The following is a 13,243-nucleotide window of genomic DNA, read 5'->3' as shown; positions in this document are numbered from 1 at the left end:
GGGGTGGGGGTGGAAATTAACTTTCTTATTCTCAGGCTTCTCATAGTTCAGGAATAGGGGTCTGGGTTCACCTTCTCAGTGGGGAATGACCTATGCTCGCAGGCTGATGTGCACGTTGTATTTGGCAGACCCATGAACTTAACTGTCCCTATGGGCTGGTCTCCAGAGTCATGCAGTTCTAATCAGTGTACCTATATAAGCAGTGATTGGTGCTATACTCTGAGAGCAGGCCCTTGTTTTGTACTTTTTGGTGACTGGGTTTGTGACTTAGAAATCATTCAATTCTGGGTGTGTGTGAACCCTTGTGGGAACAATTGTACTCATCTAGTCACAGGACAGCTAATCTGATCTTTATCTAGGGCATTTCCTGGGAGTCAGGGAGCATGTGTGTGGCACAATTGACAAGACTTAACCCACAAAGACACCCAGGGAAAAAGGAGAAGTTTTGTTCTGTGGCGTTTTGGAAAGCATGCCAATTTTCCCCCTTGAGAGAGGGCATAGTGCCCAGGGGCACACTACTTTAATCTTTGACCAGGGGTTCATATTCTGTCACTTCTCATTTGTCAGACCAAACCCAGATGTCCCTTGAGGGCATTCTTTGTAAGAGAAACCATAGTATTTTGTAACCAAGTGAGTTTTTATTTCTATATTCACTTTCCCTTTACCCAGGAAGAAATACAGAATAACCATTGAGAGGCGAAACCAGCAAGAAGAAAGTAATGTTGGAAAACATCGGGAGTTAAGGGAAGATTCCATCAGATCCCATTTTTCAGTGGCTTAAAAGAAGCTATATAAGAAGCCTAAATAAATATTTTTTTTTCATTCTGCCTGAGATTCCTTAAGATAGATGGAATGAAAGACATCAGTGGAGCCGAAGGATTGTTCTTTTAAGCAGCATTTCGCTTTCAACATTTTGAAGAAGCTCAGGAACTGTTTTTCATCACCATCTGCCTCTCGGCTTTTCATCTCATGACAGATATAAGGATATGATGTCACTCTGTCAAGTGTTTATGCTGCTTCAAGGGCATAGAATTGGATTTCTGTTGTACAAATCTGATGTCTGCGTATCTTGATGGCTCTTGGGGGCGTTTCATACAAGGACATAAAATGTGATTTTCCTAAATGATCATGTTCTATAGCTAGAATAAAGGTCATTTTTATAAGTAGAATATCTTTGGACAGGATTTAACACCCAAGAAGAAGGGAATGGAATGGGAAGGTCTCAAATAGACCACGGCTGTCTCGAGCTGATGGAGGAGGGCTGGTTGAGGGCTGCTGTGTCCTATGTCTACATTCAGGTTCTGACTTCGAATCTTGAAAAGGAGTTTTTTCCTCGTCTCAGTGTCTCGGAAAAGCTACTCTGGACAGTTGTAAATATTAGTGATGTAGGAGGATTTATATAAGAAAAACAAATCTGAATTCTGTTTGTGTTTGTGTGTAAAAGCCTTATTTCACACTAACATTTTAAGTATCTTAATCTTATATTTTGATATTAGAAAATGTGTCTATTTTTTCATTTTGAAGATTAAATTTCACTTATATTTTAAAAACATGGGTCAAGTGTGCAACAAACCAGTAATGATGAGAGATATCTCTTTTTCTTTCTGTTTCTCTCTTCCCCTGGTCATAGCCAAATGCTAACTGCTACTTTAACTACAAAGATGTGGAGATGTATTTAGATTATGAACTCTATGAGAATGCAGCCATTTAAAACCATTTCATCTTTGAACCATTTAAAACGCAAGCTATTGTAGAGCTGCACTCATTTCAGTTCTGGCCAGATGATGAGTTTTAAGATCAAGAGGAATAAATTATTAGAATTAGGCAGAGTTTTAAAGGGAGGTAGCCTTTTTCCCATGAGAACAACTTTAGAGAGAGCTAGAATTTGTCAATAAGACAGAAATGGCAAATTGAAAAAATATACACTTGGTATTTACCAGAACTCACAGTGATGTTTGCTTTTTTTCCCTTTAATAATATTTTTGTTTGCAGGTTGTGGGGGGTAGGTTTATGTGTCTCTTTTGTGAGTATTCATTTCCAGTCAACCCTGTAGAATTCTGGGGGCATCCAACAATGATCTGTAACAGAGGGGCAGGTGTGGGTGTAAGGATTTGGGACAACTTTGAATAGGGATTTCCTGGAGAACTACTTTGCACACAGTACGCTGCACACGGGATTATATGCAGATTGTTGTTTTTCACTTAGAGCTTTGAGGAAAATTGACAACAAGGAAAGAAAAGGAAGTGTCACATGAGTGTGCCACCTTGTCATTCTATGATTAGGAAATGTCCTCAACAACATTTTGAGCCTTTGAAAAGCATTTTTGAAGAGGATCTTAATATCTAGAAAAGAGAGGACGAGACACAGGGGAGTTGGAGCATGGAGGTTGGGGGAGGAAAAGAGTGGCTGCTCCATGTGCTGGGCCTCGCCTGATTTGTCTTTCCCAGAGGGCTATGCCTCAGCCCACTGCCTTCAAAGGGGTGAGGGCATGACAGAATGGGAGACAGGCTAGAAGAACGAACTGTGACGAATCAAAACAGCAGTGCTGCAGTATGTCACACTAGAGGCAAAAGAAAGAGTGCTGGACTCAAAAGAGGATGAAAAAAGAAGGCAAGAAAGATCGTGATGCTACATCCTAATGGGGGAAGAGAGTTGGTAATTAAAATCCTGGACAACAAAGTATTTGATGGCTGGGATTCCCTCAGATGAAAGCAAAATGGAAGGAGTGGCATATTATCAGTCATTGGAACTGGAGAGGTTATTTCTCTCTCATTGAAATTCCTCATGATATGTTCTGTCTCCTTTAGAGATAATAATTTTTTATTGTGCCTATATCCTGAATTTTGGGGAAGGGTGGAGAACACTTTGGGTTCTGGACTTGTTCAGTCATTCTAGAATTTACATGATGGCCCACTAGCAAACTAGAGGAAATGCCATTTACTTTTATTGCAGGCCGAAGAATAATTCTAAGCTTAATATTATATCTCTAGATAAGATCTTAAAGAAAGGTAAGAATTTATTCTTGTAAAAATCACAAAGTTTCTTGGTTTTGGATGCCATCCTCTCCCCATTTTAAAGCAAATGTAACTGATTTTAAATGTTGATTTACACATCTATCATATATTGTTTATATATATTCTTGAAATCTTGATATGGTCAACAAAATGCCAAACAGTTTTGATAATTTCATAAAATTGGGGAAAATACTGCAAAAAGTTTAGGTGTTGGCCACAAGTTCACTCTGGTGTGAGATTTTTCAAGATTGTATTTTGCAATTTCATCTTCCAATTGTGCTGCAACATCTTAGACAACTAATCAGTCATATTCTGCAAGGATCCACTTACCATACTGTAAAATAAATAGGACTTCAGTTCTTAAATAATTTTTATAACTTTTTTTAAATCCTGAAATCTAGGGTGTTTAGAATTCAAAAGGCTATTTTATGAATATTTTCTCATCTGGTGCAACAAGCTTATATTGACACAGATCCAAAGGAGTATGTACTTTTTTGGTGTATAAACAAGTATTAGTTTTATGGTTGTCATTGTCTTTTTGGATTCTGAGGGGACAGAGAGGAACTCGGAAGTAAAATCTTTCCCTGGATGATAACTTCTATCTTGAAAGAACTTTATTCAGAGAGTTCACTTCTTCCCTTGACCTGGGCACAGGCTTCATCAGGAAAGCCCTGTACACATTTTATTTCTCTTGTAGAACCATCAACAGTTCTTATTTGAACTTTAGACATGGTTCCAAAGCCCATACCCCTTTACATTTCCAAAACGTTTTTATTGAATGGAGGAAGAGCAGAAATGTATGAAAAAAGAATGCTTCTTTCTCCTCTTAAATTTGAAACTTGGGCATGCTGATGCCAGTCACGTCTCCCCCTTGCCAGGCTTCCAGGGTTGTTAGTTTTCCACAGTTGCCTTCCTCGCTCAACATACCACTTTCTTGCTGCTTGTGGCAGATTTGGGGGCACGTAGGGCTTATAGGCGGTAGTAGAATTAAGGTCATTGTATAGAACACAGGCAGCCAGTGGCAGCGATTCAGAAGGCAAGTTTCAGGGACCTCATCATCTTTTAAAAGTGAGTAGACACTGGCTTCTCGTGGCAGTCTTTTTAAGAGACCACACAGAATATTCTACCACTGGTATTAAGAACAAATCCATAAACAGGAAGGCATGAGTTTCCATATTTTTGGGGACATAGAAGACACAGTTCCTGATTGTAGGTGAACATGAAGGCAAATGCCAACTAAAATTAGGCCTCCTGATCCATGATTCATGGATTTTATTTAGTTAACCCCTGTGGTTCAGGCCATGATAAGAAAGTTGATAAAGAACTGAATTTCCTGCTCAGTGGGAAAAAGAGAAAATGCCTAAAAGTACAGGAGATGTTTTAAAGTGAGGAAGCAGAGTGAAGGAGACGGTACTCAGACAGGGACAGCTTTATTTTTCACATGGTCTTTAGAACAGACTAAAAATTTAGTTTCCTACAGTCAGTCTATGTAAGGAGCTTGGGAAGCACCAAAGAGGAGTCAGGAGCGTGATTCTCCAAAAGAAACACAAGAGGGTGGCTTTGCCGGCTGCCTCTGTCCTGACTTCTTCTTCCCACCACTCCCATCCACCCTCTGTCACATCTCCAATGGTGTGTCAGCATGTTTGCTCATGCAGGTGGAAACACAAGAGTAGGCCTCCCACCTCCTGAGTGAAAGAGATGGAACAATACTGGCTGTAAGGCAGCAGGTTTTGAGTTGGAACTCTCATGTTAAATTGGCCATGCAAGCTCTTTGTGCAACATCAGCCTATGGTGTGCGTGCGCCCAAAAAAAGTTCAGCTTTGGTTTTCAGTGTGCAGATTTCACAAATGTCTTTTACAGAAATCAGACAGCATTTGAAAGGTGCTAGAGAGACGTCTGTTTGAATTTCTCATGAATCACTGATGTTAATTCAAACTGAAGGAAAATCATTCCAAACTAGCTGAGGCTACTTACACCCACATTTTATGCTTTTTTTTTCCCCCCAAAACAACGAAAAGGTTTCAACGGAGAATGAGTCTTTGATGTGTCAGGTGTGGGGTGATCTCTAGGGGAGAACCTAAACAAGCAGAATCAAGAGACAGCAGAAAGTGTTGCTTTGTTTTGATTCACATTGTGAAAGCTAAATGCCTATGCACAAGGGATGAAGGGTCCACCTACTGAGTGTAAATCACCCCAGAGGGTATCAAATTGTTTTGTATTTACCAGGAGAACAAAGCTGTCATAACACATAAAATGTGAGCAGGGGATGCAGAGAAAGATTTTGAAGTAGAGTGGCCTACATATTGTTGATGGGAAGATCTTCACAAGACAGGAACGATGTGCTGTCACAGCAAGGGGCAGGGCAGGGTGCTGCGCATCTGTCAGCGTCTGTGGTGGGTTCTGTGCATCTGAGCTTTGATGGAAGTCAAGAGGTCACGAGGCACACACTGTGGAGGGGCGGTTCTGCAGCACTTGGCCCCGGCCCATGTTACTCATTATTAGTATAAACAGGACTTTCCAACAATATAAACTGACCATGAGTTTGGTAGGGAAGTGAAGAAAGAAGTTGCATATGCTGCATATGGTTTATTATTCTTATGTAAGTAGAGCTATCTGCATATAATGTGATCTAATTTATTGTCATTTTGTGTAGAAAATGAGAATTAATAACTGTGGATATAACCCCTGTTTTGTATAATGTATTTTATTTCTGGTGCAAACTGGTCATTTAAAACATCTTTTTCATTTGGTGTTGGCTATAAATGAGTATGTGTTCTTGTAAATGTTTCTATTAAGCAAGAATGCCACATCCTTGGAGTATAACAATGTGTTCCCATTAAAAAAGTACATCCCACAGAAATCTTTTCCTGTTTATAATTCAACCAACATACATTGCACATATCCATATTGTTTGAGGACATTCTGTTTTCCTAGACCTAATCTAAGTAAAAGCTCAATGAGTGGGTATGATGCATTGCAGCATTTGAATGATAACCCTGAACAGAGGCATGAATTTCTACTCGAAGATGGGTATTTGGCCTAGTGCTTGAGATACCATCTAGGATGCCTGCATTCCCTATTGGAGTACCTTGGGAAGCAGCAATGAAGTGGAGTCCGTTGTTCCCAGCTGCCTACATGGGAGACTGGACTGAGTTCCTGGCCTTTGGGTTCCACGTGGCCCAGTCCTGGTGTGGCAGGCATCAGGGGAGTCAGCAAGGAGATGGGAGCTCTGGCGGCCGGTGTCTCTCTGCTTGTCCAATAAATCAAAAGAGCTTCTGCTCATGAAAGGGAACTCTGCAGAGACAAGAAATCATTTCTAATAGTTATTAAAACAGGAGGTAAACCTTGAACTAGCAAACAAGGGGACACAATCTTCATCAATATTGTTTTCTTTTTGTGTCCTCAAGTTTGAGAGCACTGCATGTGAGTTATTGTCACTATGTCTGTTGCCCTTGTTAGAGATACCCTAAATCAATTCTGCCACTCCAGTGAGGACCCTAAGTGCCAGGGTCCTAAGCAGGTTGCTCAGCAGTGCCTGCATTGCATCTGTACTGCAAAACCTGTTGCACTCCAGGTTGCCCCATGTTGGAGCATCAGGTTTGAGTCCCAGCAGCCCCGCTTCTGATCTAGCTTCCTACAAAGAGCTTTGGAATACAGAGGCTGGTAGTTCAAGAACTTGGGTGCCTGTCACCCTGGTGGGATTTGGGGAAGAACCAGTCGATGAAAGATCTCTCTCTTCTCCTTCTCTCTGGCACTCTGTCTTTGAAACAAACAAATACATCTTAAAAAGGAAGAAAATTGCTTCACTCTCTTGGAAATTATTCATGATTTATCTGAAGCCCAAGAAACATGTTACCACTTGCACGATTGAAGGAATGCCTCCCCTCCCTGCTCAGTAGGGTCCCCGATAACACTGCAGATGTTGTGGAATCACACTGGACCCAAGTGTAGATGTTAGGAGGAGTCTTTATTTCCCAAGCTTGGTGACAGCAGCTCCCACTATACTCCAGGAGCCACTGCGCCCAGCCACCGAAATCAGGGGTTTTTAAGCTCTTATCCACCAATCAAATTGAGAGCTATGCAGTACCAAGTTCAGGTAGGAAGGGAGTTACTAGAGCCCAAGTTTTCCTATAGTTAACTAACCTTAACCTAGCACAATAGGAGGCAGGAGCGGCCAGGTGCACGGAACCTCCGGAGTGATCCCGCGCTGTCAGCTGTGAATGATGCTGCAGGCAGGAGGGGCAGGGTGCATTTTTCGTGCCTTGGATTAACTTGAATGACCCGCTAAACGAAGTAGGAAGGACGGGGAGTTTAGTTTCCGCGCCCAGTCTGCTGTCAATTAAGTGGCGCGTGCCATCAATGACAGCGCCCCATTACACAAGTGCCATTCCCATTAGGAAGCTCCATATGGGGAGCTTTAGCAGCGGCTGCTAACTAGTAAAGGGGAACCGTATGGAGGGTGTGGCCAGCCAGGAGAGTGGAGCTGAGGAACCTCCACTAGGAAACAGTGACCTATTCCCATTACTTCTCCATATCTCCTTTGGGGTCATGACCTCCTTGAATCTTTCCACTCTGTTCTTACCTCTCTTATCACCTCTGGACTCCATACATGTGTACCCAACATCCCATGATAGATCAGTCACCAATGACTAGGACTACTGGGGCTATGTTCTCTCCAGGAGCTCTGGGAGCTCCAAACTCCAGAACTCTGCCTTAACCCTAAATCATGAACTTTTCACAATGACTTAAATGACAACGGTTACTGTGAAAGGTACTGATGGCCAAATGCCTTAAAAAATGGCAACTTGCAAAGGCACCCATTAATGTCAGCAGAAATGTACACACACACACACACACACACACTTTATCACACAACCCTTGACAATCATTGGCTGTTGAGTTCTGGAGTGAGGAGGAGGAGAGATTCACTGGCAGGAGTGGGTGATGTGCTCACTGCTGTGTGTCATTTTTTGCTCCTTACTCATTTCACAAGAGGGAACACATTGGGGCCACTCTTCCAGTTTGTGCCCTGGCTAGCTCTGCTCCTTGTGGCTATCTCTCCTCTCCTAGCTCCATGCACAAGGATGCAAAACCTACCGGAACATTTTATTTCCACTCTTCTTCTTGCCTAGAGAGCTCTTAGCTTTCTAATCAAGTCCGTTTTTGATCAGCAGTTCAAATCCTATTTCCATTTTATTGTCTCTGTTCATCCTAACTTCAAAGGAGTGCTACCTTAGCTGTGTGCACTGGTCTCAGGGGCAGGAAGGAATGGTGTATAGATATGTTTGGGCAGTCAGTGGTTAGGAAAACAAATGGAATTTGAATGTGTTTGGATGAGGCCAATTTCTTCTGCTATGCCAAAATCCTTATGCTTCTGGTATTCATATTCCCATGTCTCTTTACTAATTTGTATTAGAACTCAGGGCTTGCAGACCCTAAAATCCTTGCAGCAGTCAGCTGTATAAGCAGGTAGTTTGGGATCATCTCTTCTACTGGCGCCTTATTTATCCTCTTGACAGCATAGCTTCCAAGCTGCTGGTCTCTGAAGAAATTTGCTTTCTAAAAAAATGTTTTATTTATTTGAAACACAGAATGACAGAGAAAGAGAGGGACAAACAGAAGCAAAATGATCTTCCACTGTTGGTTCACCACCCAAACGGCTGCAACGGTCAGGGCTGGCTGGGCCAGTCTGAAGCCAGGAGCTGGAAACCCCCATCTGAGTTCCCCACATGGGTGGCAGGGGCCCCGGAACTTGGGGTGTCTTCCCCTGCATTCCCAGATGCATTAGCTGGGAACTGGATCAGATGTGGAGCAGCCAGGCTTTTTGCTATGGGATGCTGTCATTAAAAGTGGTGGCTTAATTCAGTGTTTCACACACTTGACATTGTAGATTTATCTTTCTTCCTTTGGCTTCCCTGTTAAGAACTGTTTCCAAAATAAAATATTGCCTGCACTGGAAAATTATAACTCAGAGAAACTCCATCGTGCCTCTGTAGTGTTCACTCTCACTCCATAATGTCTTTCTCTTTTTATTTATTTGTTTTTTAAACTGGAATATTCTTGAGTCTGGTGCCTTAGACCGCTCGGCCATCCTGACACATTAAACTGGAATATTCTTTAATGAATTCCCACAAGAAGGACTCCAGAGCGCCCATCTCGGCTGTTTTATTCTCTTGGTTTCCACATGCAGAGCCTTTCAGAAATTCCTTCTTTGTGCAATCAGGAGAAGAATACACAATTTAGAGGGTTTTCAAGTGGGGCCTGGTATGCGGGGCCCAGTAAACAGGAGTCATTAATTTACACAAGACAAATTTTTACCTGATACCTTGAATTCTTGGGCTCCTGGTGTCGGCACTGGTCCATAACTGGGGTCCTGAGGACCTATGTGTAACCCTGGAAGAGGTGTAATGCCTTTCCAATCTTAATTGTTAGTTCTTGGATGAGGACATAGAGGCATACCCAGGATTGTGGGTGGGTGGGTGGGGGCTCCTGGCTCCTGGCTCCGAGCTCAAGTGGATGGCCTGGACTTGACAAGAGGTGGCGGTCTAAGCCCTGTACCCCACAGAATCATCATCAAAACCCCTGAGGCAGGCACTGTGGTAATCTCTGAGACACATAGTGGTTTGACAACTTGCCCTGATCTAGCCATCCAGGAAATGACAGGGACAGGGTGTGACAGAGGGGAATCTTGCCCATACTCCAAGTGCCCAAGTCTCTCAAAGAGACAGTGGTACTTTTAGTGCTTTCACTCAAGTGTGCCCAGAGGACCCTCTAGTGTCTCTGTCACCTTTAATCCCCTGTCACCCCGTGTCTTTTATACATGCACAGTAATCAGAAAAGAGTGACTTTATAGCACAGGTTAGATTGCAGTTCAGGGAGTTGCCAAAATTCACCTATAGACTGGGATCCATCCAGTAAGTTTTACCCATCTGTGCTGAAATAAAAACAAAAATTAGTAGTTTTCTCCTATCTATAGGGGTATGTTCCAAGACCACTAACCAATGTCTGAAACTCAGCACCTAAACTTCTTTATAGATGCTGCAATAACCAAGTTGGCTGCTAATGGGCATTTAGCATATTCACTGTGGATAATCTGTTCAAAGGAATGAGTCACACTACAGAGGACAAACAGGATAGCATGAGCTTCAACCCATTACTCAGAATGTACGCAATTCAAAATCTATTAACTATTTGTGGAATATTTCTTGTAATACCATTGGGCTGTGATTGACCTGGGGTAGCTGCCTCCTCAGGAAGCAAAGGAGATGATTGTACAAGGTAAATGTTCACAAATGTAAGTGTTAAATATCAACATTTAAGGCAATAATTCTTCTGTCTGAGGTTATGATTTTATGTATGAGTTATGAAATATCTTTTACAACATGGTAGTGATAGTGGCTTTTTTCTTTTGTTTCTTTAGTGAACAAAAGAGTCTTCAAATTTTTTTTTAAAGATTTACTTATTTTATTACAAAGTCAGATATACAGAGAGGAGGAGAGACAGAGAGGAAGATCTTCCGTCAATGATTCACTCCCCAAGTGAGCGCAACGGCCGGTGCTATGCCGATCTGCAGCCGGGAACCAGGAACCTCTTCCAGGTCTCCCACACAGGTGCAGGGTCCCAAAGCATTGGGCTGTCCTCGACTGAATAGTCATCAAACTTTAAACGCATCTTTTTGACAGGGTTGAAATTCTAGAAATCTGTGAATTGGATATCATTTTTGAGTCTGATGGAATTATATAATATCTGCTTATTTATAATAACATGAGTTATATCTTTTAAAAATAGTTAATTTGAAAGACAGAGTTGAGAAAGAGAGAAGGAGAAACAGAGAAGTCTTCCATCCATTGGTTCAATTCCTCAGATGGTCGCAGTGACCAGGTCTGGGCCAGGTCAAAGCCAGGAGCCAGGAATTCTGTCAGGAGCTCCCTGACAACTTCTAGAGGCCCAAGTAATCGGGTCATCTTCTTCTGTCTTCCCAGATGCGTTAGCATGGAGCTGTATAAGAAGTGGATCTACCACAACTTGAACTGCTGTTCACTGAGGATGGCAGTGTCATTGACGGTGGTTTTACTCACTGTGCCACCATGTGGGCCCCTTGTGTTTCAGCATTAGCACTCAACTTTCTCTTCATTCTGCATCCCAGTGACTTAGAGAAAGCTGTTGGGTAAATCCCTGCTGATGGGTTCTTGTAAGGGTCAGCCAGCCCAGCCTAGCTTCCTAAGTTTGTCTCCATCCTCCTTCGAGTGAGTGCTCATATTCTGACGATAGACAAGTGACAAATAAGTTACCTTCAAATCAGAACTACTGACAAAGTGAACATCTGGCCATTACACTGCACATAGCAGTTCCTAACAACTGGTCCCCAGTGTTGACTTCTATGTTTATAAACAGCTTCCAAATTGAAGCAGACCACTGTTCCTCGGCTGCTGCTGCTGCTGCTGCTGTTCATGACGATGATGGGAGTGAGTCCTTTAGAGGCCATTACTGAGCAGAGCCTTCTAAACCATGGTACTGAGATGTTGCTTTCTTTACTTTATTACTTCAAGTGTGTTGACTTAAGAGAAAGAGGAAAGACCCTGGCCCCCAATCTCTATTGGCATGGATACCTTCTGCATATTGTGCTCATTTCTACCCACCCTGTGTCTTCTCAATCCGAGGAAGCATCGGCTCAAAGCTGCTCAGAGTTTTATTGAAGGACTCTTTGGAATTTTTTGGTTTGATCTCAATCATATAAAACAGGAATCAAAGTACTGCTAGTGAGCTGGAGTTGGTTTGTGCTGGCTCGTGGGAACAAACACTGATCTCTTCAGAAATTTGTGAGGTGGTTGATAAATAAACTTGCATTTTATTACAGAAGGTAATGAATATTCAGTTTGCAATTATTTGACTACTACGGATGCTACTGCAATTATTTCCATTTGCTGCACAGGTATGGTAGAAATGCTACACCAGGGCCTTTGAAGAGTTCATGGGAAATTCACATTTTGAAACCATCTGTACTAAATACATTAATCCATCTGGATACCAGACACTTTAATTTAAAACCTCTGATGGGGTGAACATTGGGTTTAGTGGTTAAGATGTTGTTTGGGACGCCCAGATCCCTTAGCAGAATGCCTGGGTTCAAGTTCTGATTCTAGGTCCTGCTCATAGCACCATGGGAGGCACCAGGGGGTGACTTAGGTACTCATGTCCCTGCCGCCGCTGGGAAGCCTGGGTTCAGTTCTGGGCTTCTGGCCTAGACCTGGCCTACCATTGCCTGTTCGGGACATTTGGGTAGTAAGTCAGTAGATGAAAGATCTCTCTGTGTCTGGTTCTGTCTCTCTGTCAAGAACATTAAAAAAAAATAAAAAATTACAAATCTCTTATAGAGTAAACTTTTTCAATATGCTTAATTTTGTTCTATATAATGAATCAAATGGGCAGAATCATTGGTGATAAATGATTGGCTTGCCTTATTTCAGTGTATTTCTGCACGGTCCAGCTCCTGCTCTCAGGCAGATGAGATTTTTCTCTCTGTACCCCACTTGCCCCAGCCTGTTTAAGGTTTCCATGGGAAACATGCCGAGGCTTCCTTGATGCTATTTCCGCTGCAGTACACGATCTCACACTGACCCTTCCACTACTCAAACTTCACCTTCCTTCTTACCACGGAAGCTCTGGTACTTTGTAAATGTCTCCCTTGACAACCACTGTATGCAGTATTAATAATAAAGGGTTTGTGTACCTGCAGTGTTATGCTATGTAAAGCAGGACAGAAGAAGTTTTCTATGCCATGCCATATGGACTTGGACATTCAAACTACAATGATACCTTCAATTTTAAAGCATGCGTGATGCGTTCTTAGCACATAAAACACGAGTTGGAACAGACCAGCGAGGGAAAAGGGTCTGTGAGCCTGCAGTGTTGGGGGAGAGGACTCACCGAGATGTGCATATAGTTCTCTTCTCTGTCATGACATCCTGGCTGTGTTTAGCAGAGAGCTGGGAATCTAGAAACTTTCTCTAAAACTGTGGTTGCTTTTAGAGGAGTCAGAGACCAGTCATGACTCACTTAACTGAAAAGTGCCTTGCGCTGATGAGGAGCCTTCCTGACGTGACAGGTTTCTCATCCTTGGCTTGGAAAACCCGGGCTCCCCGAGCCTGACCGGGAGGTCCCCAGGGACTTGATTCCTTAAATCCCTTCCGAACACGCACAGGAGACATTCCTGCAGATTACTTAGGAAA

General features: G+C 42.6%; 1 protein-coding gene across 3 annotated transcripts in view; it reads left to right on the top strand.

Annotated features, from left to right (window-relative positions):
• NPR3 (natriuretic peptide receptor 3) overlaps nt 1-1,435 on the top strand; it is a 60,976-nt gene extending 59,541 nt beyond the window's left edge. For all 3 annotated transcript variants that reach the window (XM_058679952.1, XM_058679951.1, XM_058679949.1), the window contains exon 8: nt 670-1,435. In XM_058679952.1, coding sequence (XP_058535935.1) covers nt 670-781 — 112 coding nt within the window. In that variant the 3' untranslated portion in view covers nt 782-1,435. The remainder of the gene's footprint in view (nt 1-669) is intronic.
• The last annotated feature ends 11,808 nt before the right edge of the window (nt 1,436-13,243 follow it).

This window comes from Ochotona princeps, chromosome 23 (assembly GCF_030435755.1).
Source record: "Ochotona princeps isolate mOchPri1 chromosome 23, mOchPri1.hap1, whole genome shotgun sequence".
In the NCBI taxonomy this organism is placed as follows: Eukaryota; Metazoa; Chordata; class Mammalia; order Lagomorpha; family Ochotonidae; genus Ochotona; species Ochotona princeps.
The sequence above is the reverse complement of the archived record's forward strand: the minus strand, read 5'-3'. Positions and strand labels throughout refer to the sequence as shown.